Source organism: Serinus canaria, chromosome 6 (genome assembly GCF_022539315.1).
Source record: "Serinus canaria isolate serCan28SL12 chromosome 6, serCan2020, whole genome shotgun sequence".
Taxonomy (NCBI): domain Eukaryota; kingdom Metazoa; phylum Chordata; class Aves; order Passeriformes; family Fringillidae; genus Serinus; species Serinus canaria.
Window position 1 is genome coordinate 32,883,798 of NC_066320.1, and position 16,645 is coordinate 32,900,442.

General features: G+C 47.4%; 1 protein-coding gene across 1 annotated transcript; it reads left to right on the forward strand.

Moving 5' to 3' along the window:
* The first annotated feature begins 11,555 nt into the window (after positions 1-11,555).
* Positions 11,556-16,090, forward strand: NPS (neuropeptide S). The gene is made up of 3 exons (XM_050976532.1): positions 11,556-11,599; positions 14,126-14,207; positions 15,881-16,090. Exons 1-3 carry the CDS (start codon positions 11,556-11,558, stop codon positions 16,088-16,090), a joined length of 336 nt encoding a protein of 111 aa, XP_050832489.1.
* The last annotated feature ends 555 nt before the right edge of the window (positions 16,091-16,645 follow it).

The following is a 16,645-nucleotide window of genomic DNA, read 5'->3' on the forward strand; positions in this document are numbered from 1 at the left end:
ATTCTGAGTGCTGGGGGTGAGCAGGACCCCACTGAGACACTGAGCTGCAGAATTCGTGTCACAGACAACAGGGAAGGGCCTTGGTTTGTTTGGATTTTTGAAATGAAGGACTGGAAAACAAAACCCAGCACAGGATCCTCCCAGAGCAGCTGCAATTTGCTGTTTAATCCCAGAATCCCAGACTGGGTTGGGTTGTTGAGACCTTAAAGCTCATCCAGATCCACCTTCCACTCCAAATCCCAATGTCCAGCCTGGCCTTGGGCACTGCCAGGGATCCAGGGGCAGCCCCAGCTGCTCTGGGAATTCCATCCCAGCCCCTCCCCACCCTCCCAGGGAACAATTCCTTCCCAAAATCCCATCTAAATCTGCCCACTGTCAGTTTAAAGCCATTCCCTGGGTCCTGTCCCTCCATCCTTGTCCCCAGTCCCTCTCCAGCTCTCCTGGAGCCCCTTCAGGCCCTGGCAGGGCTCTGAGCTCTCCCTGGAGCTGCTCCTGCCCAGGTGAACACTCCACCTCTCCCAGCCTTTTGCTGAGACACTTTTCTCTGCCATTTGACCCCTTCTTCCTCCCCTTTTCCCTGCACCTGCAGGGGATGATCCCAAGGGTTCCTTTCCCATCCCTGGGTGTCCCTTTCTGACCCTTCCCCAGGAGTGCAGCCCCTCCAGCCCTCCCTCCCAGCTCTCCCTAGGGATGAGCACTCCCAGGGAAGAGCAGAACATTCCCTGCTGACCTCAGGGCTTGCAAACACACCCTACAAAGGCCTTGGGACCCGGGATTTAAATCCTGCAGGGATTTCAGCCTCTCTTCCTTGGCTCCAAGGCTTTCTGAGCAGGACTGGCTGCAGTCTGTGCCCTGGGAGCCTTGATGCAGATTTTGGGCATCTCTTGCAAAGCCTGAATTTTCTCTCTGTGTTTCCCTGTGTTGCTTCCCTGCCCATGATCTAAATTATGAGGAGAAGATATTAAAGCCTGGATTTTAACTTAAGAGCTGACTACACCCACAGGAGAAATTAAAGCCCAGGGTTGTTTTTGATTGAAGGTAAGCAAGCAGGGAGATGATGCTGCTTTCCTTGTCTAAATGCTGCCAGCAATAGGACACTTGCAGCAATATCCTGCTTTTCTTTTGGCTTTTTGTCCTCTAAAACCAGGCTGATACCCCAACCACATTTCCATGGAACGAGGTTTTTTAAGGTCCTACCTGGTTCTGTAAAAATTAAATCCATTCTTTCCTAAAATAGGCCAAAACCAATCCCAATCTGCAAATATTTAATCTAAACAAATGCCCTGAGTCCTTGAGTAACTCTCAGCTCCTTTAATTGCAGCTCCTTTATCTCCACTCAGCCAATTCTTCCACCTGCTGGTAATATCCTAATAATGGGGCTGAGCTTTGTGCTCAGCTGAGGAAGGAGATGCTGAGACCCATATTTGCTCCTTTGGGGCAGATCTGGTTGTGGTTGGCCCATGGTGGTGTTTTCTGGGTCCCCTGGATGAAGGAGGAAGGAAGGAATCTGACTCCATGGTCTTAGAAGGCTAATTTATTAATATCTTATATATTAATATAATATAGAGTATATATTAATAGATATATGTTATATATTATATATATATATCATATATCATATTTTATATGAATGGCATTAATTATATTACATACGTTACATACTACATTATATATCACATTATAGATATTAATTAATATATATAATTAATATATTATATATTAAGTATATAATACATATATTATATTATATTATATTATATTATATTATATTATCTTATATTATATTATATTATATTATATTATATATTATATTGTATATTATAGTATAGTATAGTATATTATAGTATAGTATAGTATATTATATTATGCTATATTATGCTATACTAAAACTATGCTAAAGAATAGAGACAGGACACAGACAGAAGGTTTTACTAATGTAAAACCCCTGACTCTGCAGAGCCCTGACACAGCTGGCTGTGATTGGTCATTAAGTTAAAGCAATTAACATGAAGCCAATCAAGCAATGAGCAGTTGGTAACAAACTCCAGACCACATCCCAAAGCAGCAAACACAGGAGAAGCCATCGGACAATGATTGTTTCCCTTTTTCTCTGAGCCTTCTCAGCTTCCCAGGAGATGAAATCCTGGCAAAGGGATTTTCCAGAAAATGCCAGTGACACCCCACCAGTGACTTTACATGGGATTTATCCAATGGAAGGAGCAGGATTTGGTTCCTGCAGGCTCCTCCCGGCAGGATTCTCTCCCAGACAAGGTGCTGATGGTGCATCCAGAGGCAGAGGTGTGGGATGCACTCAGTGATCCCCAGGAATGGTTTCCCAGGTGACTGGGACATCCCCAGCTCCACCCAGAGCCCGGAGCAGGGCCTGCCTGGCCAGCCCTGCCGAGGTGCAGCCTTGCATCACTTTGGGATGTCTCCTCACCCAGTTCAGGTCATTCCTGGGCTGGGATTGTGCTGGATAAAGAGGTTTCACTGCTCAGGACAGGCATTCTGGGCACAACCTACTGGCAAGGATGGGGGGCACACAGGGAGCCCCAGCTCAGGGGCAGCTGGACCAGGGCTACCCCTCCCTCCAGAGAAACAGCAGGGAGGGAAGAGAGGAAACCCCACGTGGCTGAAAAAAGGGAGGAGGAGAAGTCTCTGGGATGATCTTCTGGGGGCCTTTCAGTGCCTGGAAGAGCTACAAGAGGGCTGGAGAGGGATTTTTTAATAGGATTTTAATAGGATTTTTTAATAGGACAGGAAAATGGGGAATGGCTTTGAACTGGAAAACAGCAGGGTTAGATGGGATATTGGGAAGAAATGCTTCCCTGTGAGGGTGGTGAGGTCCTGGCAGAGAGAAGCTGTGGCTGCCCCATCCCTGGAACTGTCCAAGGCCAGGCTGGAGCAACCTGGGATGGTGGAAAGTGTCCTGCCCATAGCAGGGGTGGAATGGATGAGGTTCAAGGTCTGCTCCAACCCAAACCAGTCTGGGATTTTATTAAAACATCACCTTGTGCAGCTGAAAAAAGGCACAGTAAATGCATTTTGTTTTGGTTCTCTGTCCATTCTTGCAGAAAATGGGAGGACAGCAGGGAACACGAGCTCTACGTGAACACAGCTGCTCTTCTTCCCAAGCCCCTCTTTGTGCTGCTCTACCCCAAACGTGCCAGTGAGCTTTGGGGAGAGGTTCTAGCACGGGAAACAGCCCTGGAGAACACAAAGGTAATGCAGGAAATGCAGGTCTGCATTTCCCACAGCTGCCATTGGGATCAGAAATTGTCAATTTCCAGCCTGTGAACGCAGGGACTGCAAAGGGATCGAGGTGGCTGCAGGGCACTTTGGCCCTGGAAGCACAGACACCCAGCTTGTCCAGGAGAGCACAGCAGGGCTGAGCTGGGAACAGTTCCAGGGAGATGGAGAACTTTGTGCTGAGAGCCTGCTGTGGGTGTGGGGCCGTGCCCAAGGCTGCTGGCTGGCAGGGAGCACATGGCAGGGACTCTGCCCTTCCATCAGGAGCTGCCAGGAGCTGCAGCAGAGGATTTTTAGCTGCTGTCCTGCTGGCTTAGGCACTGCTGGTGTTATGGAGTGTGGCAAGGCAGAGAACTGGGGGGGGGCGGGTTGAGTTTCAAGGGATCTCTTGTCTGTAACGTGGCCATGCTGTTCCTGCTGTGTGGAAAGGGTGGGAGCTCTGGGAGATGTGGGAGATCTGGGAGATGTGGGAGATGTGGGAGATGTGGGAGATGTGGGAGATGTGGGAGATGTGGAGATGTGGGAGATGTGGGAGATGGGGAGTGGGAGCTGTGGGAGATGTGGAGATGTGGGAGATGTGGGAGTATGGACTGTGGGAGATGTGGGAGCTGTGAGAGTTGTGGGACACTTGATGTGGGAGCTCTGGGAGATGTGGAAGATGTGGGAGATGTGGGAGTGGAAGCTGTGGGAGATGTGGGAGACTTGAAAATGTGGGAGGGTGGGAGATGTGGGAGGTGTGGGAGGTGTGGGAGACTTGGGAGCTATGGGAGATGAGGGAGATGAGGGAGATGTGGAAGCTCTGGGAGCTGTGGGAGCTGTGGGAGATGTGGTAGACTTGGAAATGTGGAAGATGTGGGAGCTGTGGGAGATGTTGGAGCTCTGGGAGCTGCTCTTGCCTGGCTGCTCATTCCTAATTTGTGGTGGTTCTCCCACCTCCTGAGGCGATGCCAAAGGGCAGGAGCCCTGTCAGGATGATACCTGGGCTTTTGAGTTTTTCTGCCCTGTTCTGGTGTGCAGCTTTAGCTTTGTGTGATGGGATCTTTGCACAGGGAGGTGGAGACAGAACAATCCTGTTCCAGCTGGAGACTCCAGGACAATCTCTTCAAACTTCAGGCCCAAAGCATGAACAACATGAAAAGAGGAGGGAGGGCAAGAAGCAAGGAGGATGAAACTTCATCATTTGAGGCTGTTAATTGGGCAGTTAATCCTGAATGCAAATGGACTAAAACTTATAAAAATGTGAGATCTTGTGCCCAAGCTCTTTTGCTTCCCTGGAGCCATCTGGGCACTGCCAGGGCGTGGCCTTTGGGGGCACCTCAATAAATCCCCACTTTATTCCTCTGAACCCCCTCCAGCCTCTGCTCCAGCTCCTCAAGGCATCAGGGATCTCTGAGCCACAGGATGCTCGGGAGCACCTGAGAAACATCCCTGAAAACAAACCTGAATTACGCTTCTCTCTTTGTCGTTTTAAATTTTTTATGGGATTATAGTTACTTTAATATTTGTTTATTTTAACATGGAAGTTTTTGCTTGATATTAATTGAACTTTTAATTTTTTATATTTTTATTTGTTATAGGGAAAAAGAGGTTTTTCTAACAATTTACAAGAGGTTTTCAGTTTTAAGATTTTTTTTTAGTCTTTTTATCTGGGATTTGATTTCTTTTTTATTGATTTTGATGTTTTTATGTTGTTCTTTATATGCCTGTATTTTCTTGGAGGGTTTTTTCCCCCTTTCTCTTTATTTTAAGTTGTAAATATATTGTATTTTATTTCATATATTTATTTCATGTATTATGTATTTTATAATTTATTATTTAAGTATATATTTTATTTTATTTTATGTATTGTCTTTCTATTTTATTTTAATTTAATTTTTTCGTTCATTCATTTTATATTTTATGGTTAATTTATTTTATGTCATTTCATTCAGTTTATATGTTATTTTATTTTATTATATTTATTTTAATTATATATTTTATTTTTATTTTTATTATGTTTATTTTAGTATTTATATTTTAATTATTTTTAATTTCATTCATGTTATATTTTATTTGAATTTATTTATTTCATTCATGTCATGTTTATTTTATTTTATTTATTTTATTTTATTTTATTTTATTTTATTTTATTTTATTTGTATTTTATTTTATTTTATTTTATTTTATTTTAATCTTTTGGATGCCTCCAGTCACCCAGGTGAGTGTTAATTCCAGAGTGCCCCCAGTGCTTCCTGCTTTCCCAGCCAGTCCCTCCGGAGGTGCTGCCCTGTGTGTCCTCCCCCCTCCCAGCCCAGCCTTTCCTGAGGAGTGCAGGACTGAATTCCATGCTGGGATTTTGAGCAGTGCCAGGAGCACGGAGAGCTGCTCCTTTCCATGTCCTGTGCCTTCAGAGCTCTTCCTGAGGGGCTGGAGCAGGGAAAGCTGGGAATATCCCTGTTCTGCCCCAGGGAACAGTCCTGAGCCTCAGCACCCCCCTGGCCTTTTCTGCCCCCCGGAGAACGGGGCTGGATGAGCTTTTCTAATATTGGATCTGTGTTTATTCAAACTCATCTGTGCTCCTGATTAAGAAGCAGCTGTTGATTGCCTCCAAATGTGGCAGCTGTGGGGAGGGGTAAAAACCCTGCAGACCCTGATGCCAAAAGGGGAGAGATGAGAGACGAGCTTTGCAAACCAGGTGCTGATGCAAACAATAGAATAATAATGGAGCCAGGCATCACAGAACCAGAAAACCATCGAATCATGGAATGGCCTGGGCTGGAAGGGACCTCAAACCCCTTCCCCAGCCCCAATGTCCAACCTGGCCTTGGAACTTCCAGGGATCCAGGGACAGCCCCAGCTGCTCTGGGCAGCCTGTGCCACGGCCTTACACCCTTCCAGGGAAGATTTTCTTCCCAATACCCAAGCTAAACTTACTTTCCCCCTTTTCCTGTCACTCCCTGACCTCATTAAAAGTCCCTTTGCAGCTCAAACTTCCAGAGGAGTTACATCAAGCATTGAAACCTAATTGGGCACAAAGAAATCTTTGCACAGAGCAAGAAAAATCCAGCCAGCTGCAACAGGCTTCCAGTGAGGAAACAGAAACTTCTCCTGTCTTGTGGTGAGGGATATTTTTGGATGAAGCCTTTTACAAGGGGGAGAGAAGACAAGGGGAAATGAGGATCATGTTCAGACAAAAGGCACCGAACTGTTTGATAGCCACATTGCCTTTCTATTGCTTGAGGACCTTTAGGAGCAGCCAAAGTCGCCAAGAATTGATCCAGACCTGGCATTTCCCGAGCCTGCAGAGCGAGGCAGACTCACAGCTTGATTTTCTCTTCCTAGCAGCCAATTTTAACACAGATCGTGCAGCTGGGGCTCAGCTCCTGTTTGTTTGCTCTTTAGCGGGTCATTGTGGAGAGGATCCTTCTTTTCGAAAAGGCTTTTGCAGGAAAGGAGTCTCCTTTAAAGAGCCTGCAATATCCTTGTTTGTTTAAGTGCCACAGCCAAGTGGAGAGAAAGCAGCAGCGAGCTGAAAGAGCAGGGAGAACAGATGGGAAACACTGGGAAAAAGGTGTGTCCTCTCACCTCCTGCACGGGATGAGTGTTGCTCCAGATGCAGCCACTCATTTCCTAAAGGTTCTTGAGGTCTGGTGTCACAAACTCCAGCTGGCATCTTGCCCTTCTCCAGGAATGCCAAGAGCTCCTCTGAGGAGCGGCTGAGGTGCTCCTCCCTCCCAGTGCCTGCCCGGGGGGGAGAGGGGCTCACCCTGAGCTGGGGGCTGGAGATCTGCTGCCCAACGAGGGGTCCCTCAGCCCAGGAGTGTTTGCAGGGATACAGAACCTCCTGGCAGCTGCTTTGCATCCACCTGGGCTGTTCTCCAGGGCAAGGTCACTCTGGATTGCACAAAAAGCTGCTCAGGGGTGAGCAATTCCTCCTTGGTGTCCAGGCTGTGAGTTCTGGGTATCTGAGCAGCCTTCAGCACCCCCTGATCCACAGTTATGGATCCACAGGTTTGTGTCCCAGACCTCCCAGCACATAATTCCTTGTGCTGCCAGAACTGGGTTTTCCCTACACTGCTCCCTTTTCCCCATTCCCAGCTGACACGGGGCTGTTGGGGTGACATCCCAAGGACCTGGGGAGCACAGACCACTGGGTTTGTGCTGGGATTCTGAAGGGGAAAACATGCAACCTTGCTGGAGCCAGATTATCCCAATGGAAAATATTGGATATGTTTTCCTTGTCTTTCCAAGGGAGAACCTTGAGGTGCAGTGCCATAAAACCCATTTAAAATTGTGCCCTTCAAAGCCACCCAGCTCCTTCTCCCTATTTCCTGCTATTTATAATATTTGTGTTAGCTTTCCTTGACTCCTTTAAAGTTTGATCCCTTCAAAGTTTGATCTCTTCCTCTAAAGTCACATCAGGCTTTGCTGCATCCTTTTCTCCTCTCTCTCCTCAGAACCCTTCTCCTTCTCTTGTCTATCCAGGCTCTTTTCTCTTCCTGCCTTCTCCTCCAACAGCTATTCAGCCTTTCTCAGATCACCGAGATCTGTGTTGCATCTGAGCAGGAATTTGGGTTTGCCTTTGACAGGTGTCTTTTTAGCTCAGCACTGACATCTTTTCTCCAGCAGCCACTTCCTGCAGGATCTATTTGAGAGATTTCTGAGCGCATAAATTACGTTGGCACGCGCAAATCGGCGTAGCAGGAATGTCAATTACCTCCCCTTTTCCTCTGCCGAGCCTCCCCTTGGCGGCTGGAGCACCTTTTGTCTGCTCTGCTCTTTCTTTTCAGGTGAATTCTCAGAGGGCTTCAGCACTTGGGGCAGGGAGGGCTCGTTTTTCATGCTCAGCTTCGTGCAGGTTGTTTTTCTGAAGGTGTGCCAAGGAACCCGACACAAAAAGAGAGGGATCCATAAATTAGAAACATTTCCTGACGTGTTCTGATATGTTTTGGCCAAAAGCTTCATTCCTGCCACCTGCCGTGGGCTCCAGCCCGAGCATGGTGACATCAGCAGGGCTGTGTGACATCAGCAGGGGCTGTGTGACATCAGCAGGGGCTGTGTGACATCAGAAGGGCTGTGTGACATCAGAGGGGCTGTGTGACATCAGCAGAGGCTGTGTGACATCAGCAGGGGCTGTGTGACATCAGAGGGGTTGGGTGACATCAGAGGGGCTGTGGGACATCAGAAGGGCTGTGTGACATCAGCAGGGCTGTGTGACATCAGCAGGGGTTGGGTGACATCAGAAGGGCTGTGGGACATCAGCAGGGGCTGTGTGACATCAGCAGTGGCTGGGTGACATCAGAAGGGCTGTGTGACATCAGCAGGGCTGTGTGACATCAGAAGGGCTGTGTGACATCAGAGAGCTGTGTGACATCAGCGGGGGCTGTGTGACATCAGCAGTGGCTGGGTGACATCAGCAGGGGCTGTGTGACATCAGAGGGGTTGGGTGACATCAGAAGGGCTGTGGGACATCAGCAGCAGCTGGGTGACATCAGCAGCAGTTGGATGACATCAGCAGGAGCTGTGTGACATCAGCAGGGCCGTGTGACATCAGGAGGGGCTGTGTGGCCACGTGTGGCCTGGCACAAGGCCCAGGAGGTGCCACGTGCTGTGGGACCTGGGGAGTGGTGACATTTTCCATCCCTTTGGATTCATGCTGGGACATGTGCCGGGGTGGGGTAAGGACCTCGTGCTGCCTCTGCCCACACCAGCCCTGGCTGGAAGCAGGAAAAGGAATTGATCTATTTAGAGAGGATGATGTCGACTTTGCAATCCTGGGGATGGTGGCTGTGACACAGCCCACGATTCCTGTGTGAGGTAGGATCAAAAATGGGATTTTGGAGCTAATTTTTCCCCTGGCATGGGAGGATCCAAGCCCAGTTTCTTCCCCTTTGCCGTGACGGTGACGTGCACAGCCCCAGGGATGCAGGAGTGCTCCAAAATCAGGTGCAGTGAAGATCCTGAGGTTCAGACCCTGAGCCCTGTTCCTTCCATCTCCTGGCAGCCCTTGCTGCTCCCCTCCTGCCTGCTGAGCATCCATCCAGGAAAGCCAGAGCTGGGCAGGGGGCAGGACTGGCAGTGCTGCTCTGCCTTTTGATTTTCCTCCTCTCACAGATCAAACCTGAGCGTCAGAGGGGGCCTGGCTGGAGCCTGAGCTGCTGCTGGCTCAGGCTGCCAGGGGAGCGGTGTCTGAGTGGAATTGCATTAAAAACTGGCTTTTAAATAGGAGCCATGCATCTTCCCAGGCAGGGCACGGTGCCAGGGCTCAGCAGAGGAGCTGTCCCTGCCTGCAAGGAGCTGGAGCCGTGTCTCTCTCGCAGGGCTTGCAGCCAGGAAGGAATTCAGTAAACAGCTCTGTCCTTCTGGAGAGCTCTGAGGCTGGGACAGGAGCACAGAGCTGGGTACCCACAGCAGCCAGCACAGGCTGCAGAAAAAGCGTGCCTGACCTTTGATGAGATCACTGCCTCCTCCCCAGAGAGCTCCAGGGTGGCTCAGGGGCCGGGGAAATGGCACAGGGGACACACAGCCCTGGGCACGAGTGCCACCTGCCTGGGGGACACTGCAGGTGGGCAGGCACTGCCCCAATGTCAGAGGTCAGCAGGGGAGCAGGAGCTGAGCCTCCCCCAGGCTGCATCACTTGCCCTTAGAGCCCCTGACCCCTGCCAGTCAGGGCCACTCTCCTCCTGCATCAGAGAGTCCTGGAATGGGCTGGGATAAACCTGAAATCCCATCCGGTGCTGGTGCCTTGTGCAGGCTGACCTAGAGCAGAGACTGGACAGTCACAGAATAAAGCAGGGATTGATTCCAAGGATCTCCTCCATGGATCCACCCTGGGCAGCACCAGAGCCCAGCCAGGGCTGCCCCCAAGATGACCCAAAATGGCCCCAAAATGCCCGGCCGGGCACGGGGTCTCTCCCTGGGATCAGCTCTGCTCCATTCCCACCTTGCAGTTCATTGTCCCAGCCCAGCTTTAGCCCAGGCACTCCCACCCTGCTTGTTTTTCTCTCTCCAGCCCACGGGGTTTGTGCTCCTGGGCTGGGATTGGGCTCATTTGTCCTTGGTGCCCAGCTGGAGCAGGAATTGTTTTGTCTCCCTGCTCTGTGCACAGAGCTCACCATCCCATAATATGAACCCAGACCCACTAAAGCAGCACAGAATGTGACACACAGAAAAGCCAAACCTGAGGCATTGTTTCCCCCTGATGCCTCAGTGCCACCCCCTGCCATGGGCAGGGATTGCTGCTGCTGTCCCAGGTGGCTCCAAGCCCTGTCCAGCCTGGCCTTGGACACTTCCAGGGACGGGGCAGCCACCTGATACCCAATTTTAGGGGGATTAGAGACCTCCATGGCAGGGAAATGCCCAGAATCAGGCAGGTGTGTCCCCAGCAGCTCCCCTGTGCCTCTGTGGGTGAGATCTCGTGGTGCAGGTGGAGGGTTTGGGTGGGTCCCCTTGCAGCAGTGGGAGCACAGAGGGAATGACCCAAGGAATGAACTTTCTGCTTTCTGTGTTTCTTCCCTCCTGGTGTCCTGCTGGGATTTTCTATTATCACTGACTCAGAAGCAGGTTCATGTGCTGGGAGGGTGATTGATTTCCAGCTCACACCTTGCAGTGGGCTGAAAGCAAACCACACTGGCTCTTGGTTTACTTGATATTCTTGAAAGCAGAAAAAAACCAAAAAACATTGAGTTTGGAGCAAAATATCCCAGCAGCTTTCTCCAGCAAAGCCATGCTGAGATTTTACTGGGAACATCCCAGAAGGACACAGATGCAGAGATTTTGAGCCTTGCCTTTATCAGGAGCTGTGGTTTTACAGCTTTTGGGGCTATGCCAATGGACAGGTTGAGGTGTGTTCATTCATTTTTTGTTGGATCCCTTAGCAAAGTCCCACAATGCCAGATTAAAACACTTTGGATTGACTAGTGGGCTGGAAGAAGGAAATATATCCTAAAGCTTACAGGCTTATTAACCTGAAAAACTTGTGAGGTTTGACAGGCTCAGCTGTGAGTTTTGTGTTGTTCCATGTGATTTTTGGGGGGAAACCAGAGGAAAGCACTGAGGTTCAATACAGCATCCCTCCAACAAGGCAGGCAGGAAGGAAAAGGTGGTTTTGTTGCTGATACTGCTGCTGGTTTATTCTGAGAAAATACAAATTTTATGGGTGCTGGGAGCTTCCATTGTGGTTCCTAATGATTCATTTGACCTCTGATAGCTGCCAGTGAGCCCAGCCTGGGAGCAGAGCCTCTGCAGACAGAGCAGAGACAGAAATGTCAATTGCCACTTGTTCTCTGCAACCTGATTCCTCCAGACCTGAAGTGGGAATATCTGGAATGGAGCTAAATCTCCATCTGTGCTTCATGCAGGCAAATCACAGGTGTGTTGTGTTAAACTGCATCCTGAAAAGCTGGGAAAAATAACCTCCAAAGAGGGAGGAGCAAACGGGAGGGTTTGAATGTGCAGGAAATATTTCTGTGTGTGTCTGAGGGGTGGGCAAAGCCCCTGGCCCTGTGGGGATGTCTCAGTGACTCCTGCCTTGGTACCCTCTGCACATCCAGGGCAGGTTCAGGCTGGATATTGGGAACATCTCCTCCCAAAAAGGGCTGTCCAGCCCTGGCAGGGGTGGAGTTCCAATCCCTGGAGATTGAAAGCCCTGTGGATGTGGGGCAGTGGTGGCCTTGGCAGTGCTGGGGAATGGTTGGACTCAGTCTCAGAGGGCTTTTCCAACCCAAACTATTCCATGATCCTGCTGCTCTTCAGTTCCAAAGCAGTTTCTGATTTCTCACCTGGTCAAAACCTCTCTTTTAGAGGGATGGGAGAAAGGTGAGGATAGGAGGGACTGACCAGGCCCAACAGGAGATCAAACAACTCATAATTTTAAAAACTAATGCACCAGAGCTTTCCCAGAGAGTCTCAGGCTGAACCTGGAAACCCTGAGCTTTATCACCAGCCTGTTCTGGCCCCTCACCTTCCACAAACAGTGTTGTGTGAAGGGTAATTTCAGAGGGAAGCGGAGCTGGACTAAATGCAGACACAATGAGAGCTGAGCTAAGCTGTGCCCAGGCAGAATCCAGCCCAAAGTGCTTTTCTGAGCAGCAGGAACACCACCTGATCCTCTTCTCCTTGGACTTGGAGGTCCTGGATGAGTGGGAATGGGAGGTTCCATTCAAAGAGAGGATTTGCTCCCTGAATAAGGCTGGAAATGCAAATAGTCACCTGTTCTGCTGATGGGTTTATAAAGGGTTTAAAGCTGCAGGCTTTAAACGAGGCCAGTTTCATCCTCATTTCAGCCCTCGTGGCCCTGCAGAATCCTGGAGAGCTTCACCAGCAGCCACAATTATTTTAAAACCACTTTTTATTTTTGGGAAGCCATTTCAGAGTAGTTGGATTTTGTCAACCACGACGTGATCAGCACCACCACGAGGAGGGAGAAATGGTCAACCACAGGCTGAGATCACGTCAGGAATGTTTGTTTAAAACTCCCAAAGGTTCTTTCCATGCCACTGGGTTTCTCCTCTCAGTTCTCTGGCTGCTGGAATGCAAGGCACTGTATCAGGAGACTGAATCCCAGCATCGTGGAATGGATGGCTGGAAAAGACCTTCCAGATTGTCAAATGACCTGAAATGTTGCAGTGAAATTTGGCATCATTGATGACAGCTCAGTCTCCCCAAAGGCTCGCACCAGGTCCCTTCTGGAGCCCTGCTCTGTGGATTCTGCAGTGGAAACACCAAAGGAAATGCAACATTTGGGGTTTGTGCCTCACTGTGGGCGTGTCTGACTCTCTGTGGCTGTCAAAAAATGATCCTCAGAGTTTTCCTTAGAGCCCTGGAATGGCTAAAGATGGAAAAGCTCTCGGATCAGCGAGTCCAAGCACTGACCCAGCATGTTTTTGTAGATGTGGTGCCCATTCTCAGAAAAAATAAATGGAACTTATTGTTTTTCAGCATTCCCTGTGCAGCCCAGCATTCCCAGACCTTGTGGGATTCAGCACTTTCACACCACTCTGGATAAATAAACCACAGAATCCCCTAAAATGCTGCACCATTAAATTTGTTGCGGCAACAAATGTTGCTTTTAGACATGAAACATTTGCTGTGCTGCTGGAGACTAACAGAGTTTGTTAATGAGATTAACAGAGTTTATTAATGAGATTAACAGAGTTTATAATCCTATAGAAATTTGGATTGGCTGAACTCGCTGTGGGCTGAGATATGGGTGCATAGTAGAAATTATTGTCCAAAGAATTTTAATTGTCAGAAAGAAAATTTCATTTGGTGTATGTAGAACTAAGCAGGTAAAAAAATAATGTTGGGGGGAGAAAGACACAAAAAAAATATTATTCTTTGTATGGGGCACAATTAGACTCAGAGGATTTTTCTACTTAAAATGCACTTTTAATGTTTCTCCCTTGCTGCCAGGCTTTGCAAGGTCTCCACCTGGTATATTGGAAGTGGTAACAAACTCTTGAGATGGATTTTTGAAATCTTTAGACCTCTGACCAGGCTTGCAGTGATGACACAGAGGTAGCAATAAAACCACTTGAGAGACATTTAATGGGACACTTTAAATGAAATCCCCGGGGCTGGTGATGGCAGCTGAGCGTGTTCTTGCCATTTTCCCATTTAACAAGAAGAAAAGGCCAAACAAGGAGCAATTAGTCAGAATAAAATCAGCTTTGATGACATTTTCCCTCCTGAACTCTGGTATAAAATGGTCACCTGAGGAAGAGCTGAAAGGATATGTGAGGGATTTGGATGTGGAGCTGCATGTTCACACACACAGTGCTGGGTGAAAAATGAGCAGGTAAAGCCACCGTGGGGTTCTTGCTGCACGGGATGCTCTCTGTTCGTATTTTGCTCGGTTTTGGCCCAAATTTTCCTTAATCTCAGCTTTTCTTTGAAGTCTATGCAGGTGGAACTTGGTTTTCATCCTGTGGATCTCCACGACGTTGCTGTGCTCGGGTTTCCCAGTTGGCCCTTCCATGGTAAGTCCCATTCTCTAATTACTCCCAGATCTCTTCCATTCCTCTTAAATTACCTCTTTATTTAGATTATTTTGTTTGCTTGGTTGCTCCTTTGCTGCTGTGTTTTGTATTTTTTTATAAAATGAAAGGACTTTCCAGTATTAAAGCGATTGGTTAAATATTATTACCTCATTTTCCTGGAGCATAGCCTAATTTTTCCTGGTGTTATCAATAAAATATGCAAGCCTCTGAAATAATCATGTGAGCAACTCCGTGCATATTTAATGTGGAGTGTGGGGAGCTCAAATCCTGGATGGAAGAGAGAAAATCACAAATATCTCCATTTAATCTGAATTCCTTGCTTATCTCAAAGAGGTGCAATTAGATAGATATATACATTTTAATTTCATTTATTGCTAGTGAGTTTATCAATTAATTAACTTATTTACAATCAGCTGATTTATTTAGACACAGCTGGATCTGAGTAGCCACATTTCCTAATGGATGGGTTCCCTTTATGGCAATGATATCATGGGAAAAGGACTTTAATTGCTTCAATAAATGTCAAAATAAAAGTTATTTGTTCAGGAAATCTAGTGAAATAGCAGCTAAAAATTCAAAAGGAGAATTTCTCTGGGCCTGGTTTTTTGGTTTTTATAGATTTTTTTCTTGCAAAAAGTGTTTTTTATTGTTAGGGAGAAAATTCAGCCTGGGAAACGCCTTGTCAGTGGCAGTTGGTTGCAGAAAAAGTCATTAAACAAACAAAAAAATTAACTTAATAACCAGTATTAAAGAAGAGCAATAAAACACTGAATTAAAACAAACCCTAATTAAGTTTTACCAGCAATTCCTGGTGTTAATCCTATGGCTTTGCATGGAATTTTTAGAGATTACAGAATATGACTTTGAGATGGAAAATCAGCTGGGAAATCAGGATGTGATGAAATACACACAGAGCAACCACAGACAGGCCAGGAAATGGTTTTGTTTTATAATTCAGCAGTAATTAAATGCAGTTTATTTTAAGAGCTGTTGGAATATGTGAAAGCTTTTATGTGGTTGGCATTTTTTGTCCTATGGAGTGCAAGTAAAAGGAATGTGTGCAAAACCCTGGGTTTTTGTCCAAGCCTGGAATTTTATACAGACTTTTTAAAATTCCCATTACTATTTTGTCATTATTAAACTTAGAACTACTTCCAGAATTGGTCATAACTACTGGAAAGCTCCCTCCAAATTTTAGCTTTACAGGTATTTTTGTTTTCTCTTACCTGTAATTTAAGCCTCAGAAGTTCACACAGGTTATACAAAGCTGGTATTTCATTTTTCCCTGAAAAAAATCTCATTTTCCAGCAATAAACACCTGTGTTGTTCCAAGGAAAGTGTGTCACAGCTGGCCAGCATCACTGAAAACAATTCATATCATACCCTAAACATAATTGTATCAGTATTTTAGACCAGAAATGTATAAAAAACAATGAAAAAATCTGATTTTGAACACGATAAACCCTTAGAAAATAACAGCTCATCCCCGTCATTCAGAGCATAAATCGCTTTTGTGTTTCTACTTTGCTCTGTGTCCTGAACAAGTCCTGGCAAATACACAAATCCATCATTTTGCCTCCTCTTATCTCTTTCTTTTTCCTCCCTCCTTGTTTGTTTGTTTGTTTGTTTGTGTGTTTGCCTTTCATCTCCAGAGCACCAACCCTTTATATCTGACCTGCCAGCTGCATGGGAGATGGGATTCGTGCCTGGTGCTGCTGAGCAGGTGCCTGTCCCAGGTGGGCAGGGGTGAGGAGCTGCCCCTTGGGAAGCCTCTCCTGGACTCCCCTCTCCACAAAAGGTCCTTCCGCAACGGCGTCGGAGCGGGAATTAAAAAAACTTCCTTCCGAAGGGCAAAGTCCTGAGCAAGTGTCCCAAAGGCCGGCCCAGGGTTTGACATCTGATGTTCCACTCGTTGCTTTCAGTTCCTTTGGATGCTTTTCTCTGGCCAGGCCACCTCTGGCAGAGTCCCCAGGTGTCGCTTTCGGAGCGGAGCGCTCGGGAAGGGCTCTGTCCCCAGAGTCACACTGGTGTAAAGTTTTGTCTCCAAATGAATGTTTTCATTTGCTTCATTTCCCTCCTCTGTCGGGCTCCAGGTTTTAATCAAGCTGCTCTTTGATTCATCCAGAGATAATCCCGTGCTTTGAGGAGATGTGTGCCTGCAGCCTGCGGGGAGGATGGAGTATTCCCAAAATCCCTCCTCTCTGCCAGGCACGAGGCATTCCTGTGCTTTCCCATCCCAAATCACATTTACTTCAAGGCAACTGGTAATTTAAATACAAATTCAAAGTACACTTCATTTCAGGTTTCCAGTGACACGAAGGGCCACTGGTGGAAGAATCAGGCCCCACTTGCAACTTCCACTGGCATTTTAATATAGATATCTAAAATGACTTTGGCAGGAAATGGTCTCTGGGGAT

Excerpts from the sequence above, each read along its gene's own strand:
- NPS (XM_050976532.1), top strand. The coding sequence starts at position 11,556 with ATGGAGCTAAATCTCCATCTGTGCTTCATGCAGGCAAATCACAG. Across the intron at positions 11,600-14,125 it reads TTCATGCAGGCAAATCACAG|TCTATGCAGGTGGAACTTGG; the intron begins GTGTGTTGTGTT and ends TTTTCTTTGAAG. Across the intron at positions 14,208-15,880 it reads TCCCAGTTGGCCCTTCCATG|AGCACCAACCCTTTATATCT; the intron begins GTAAGTCCCATT and ends TTTCATCTCCAG.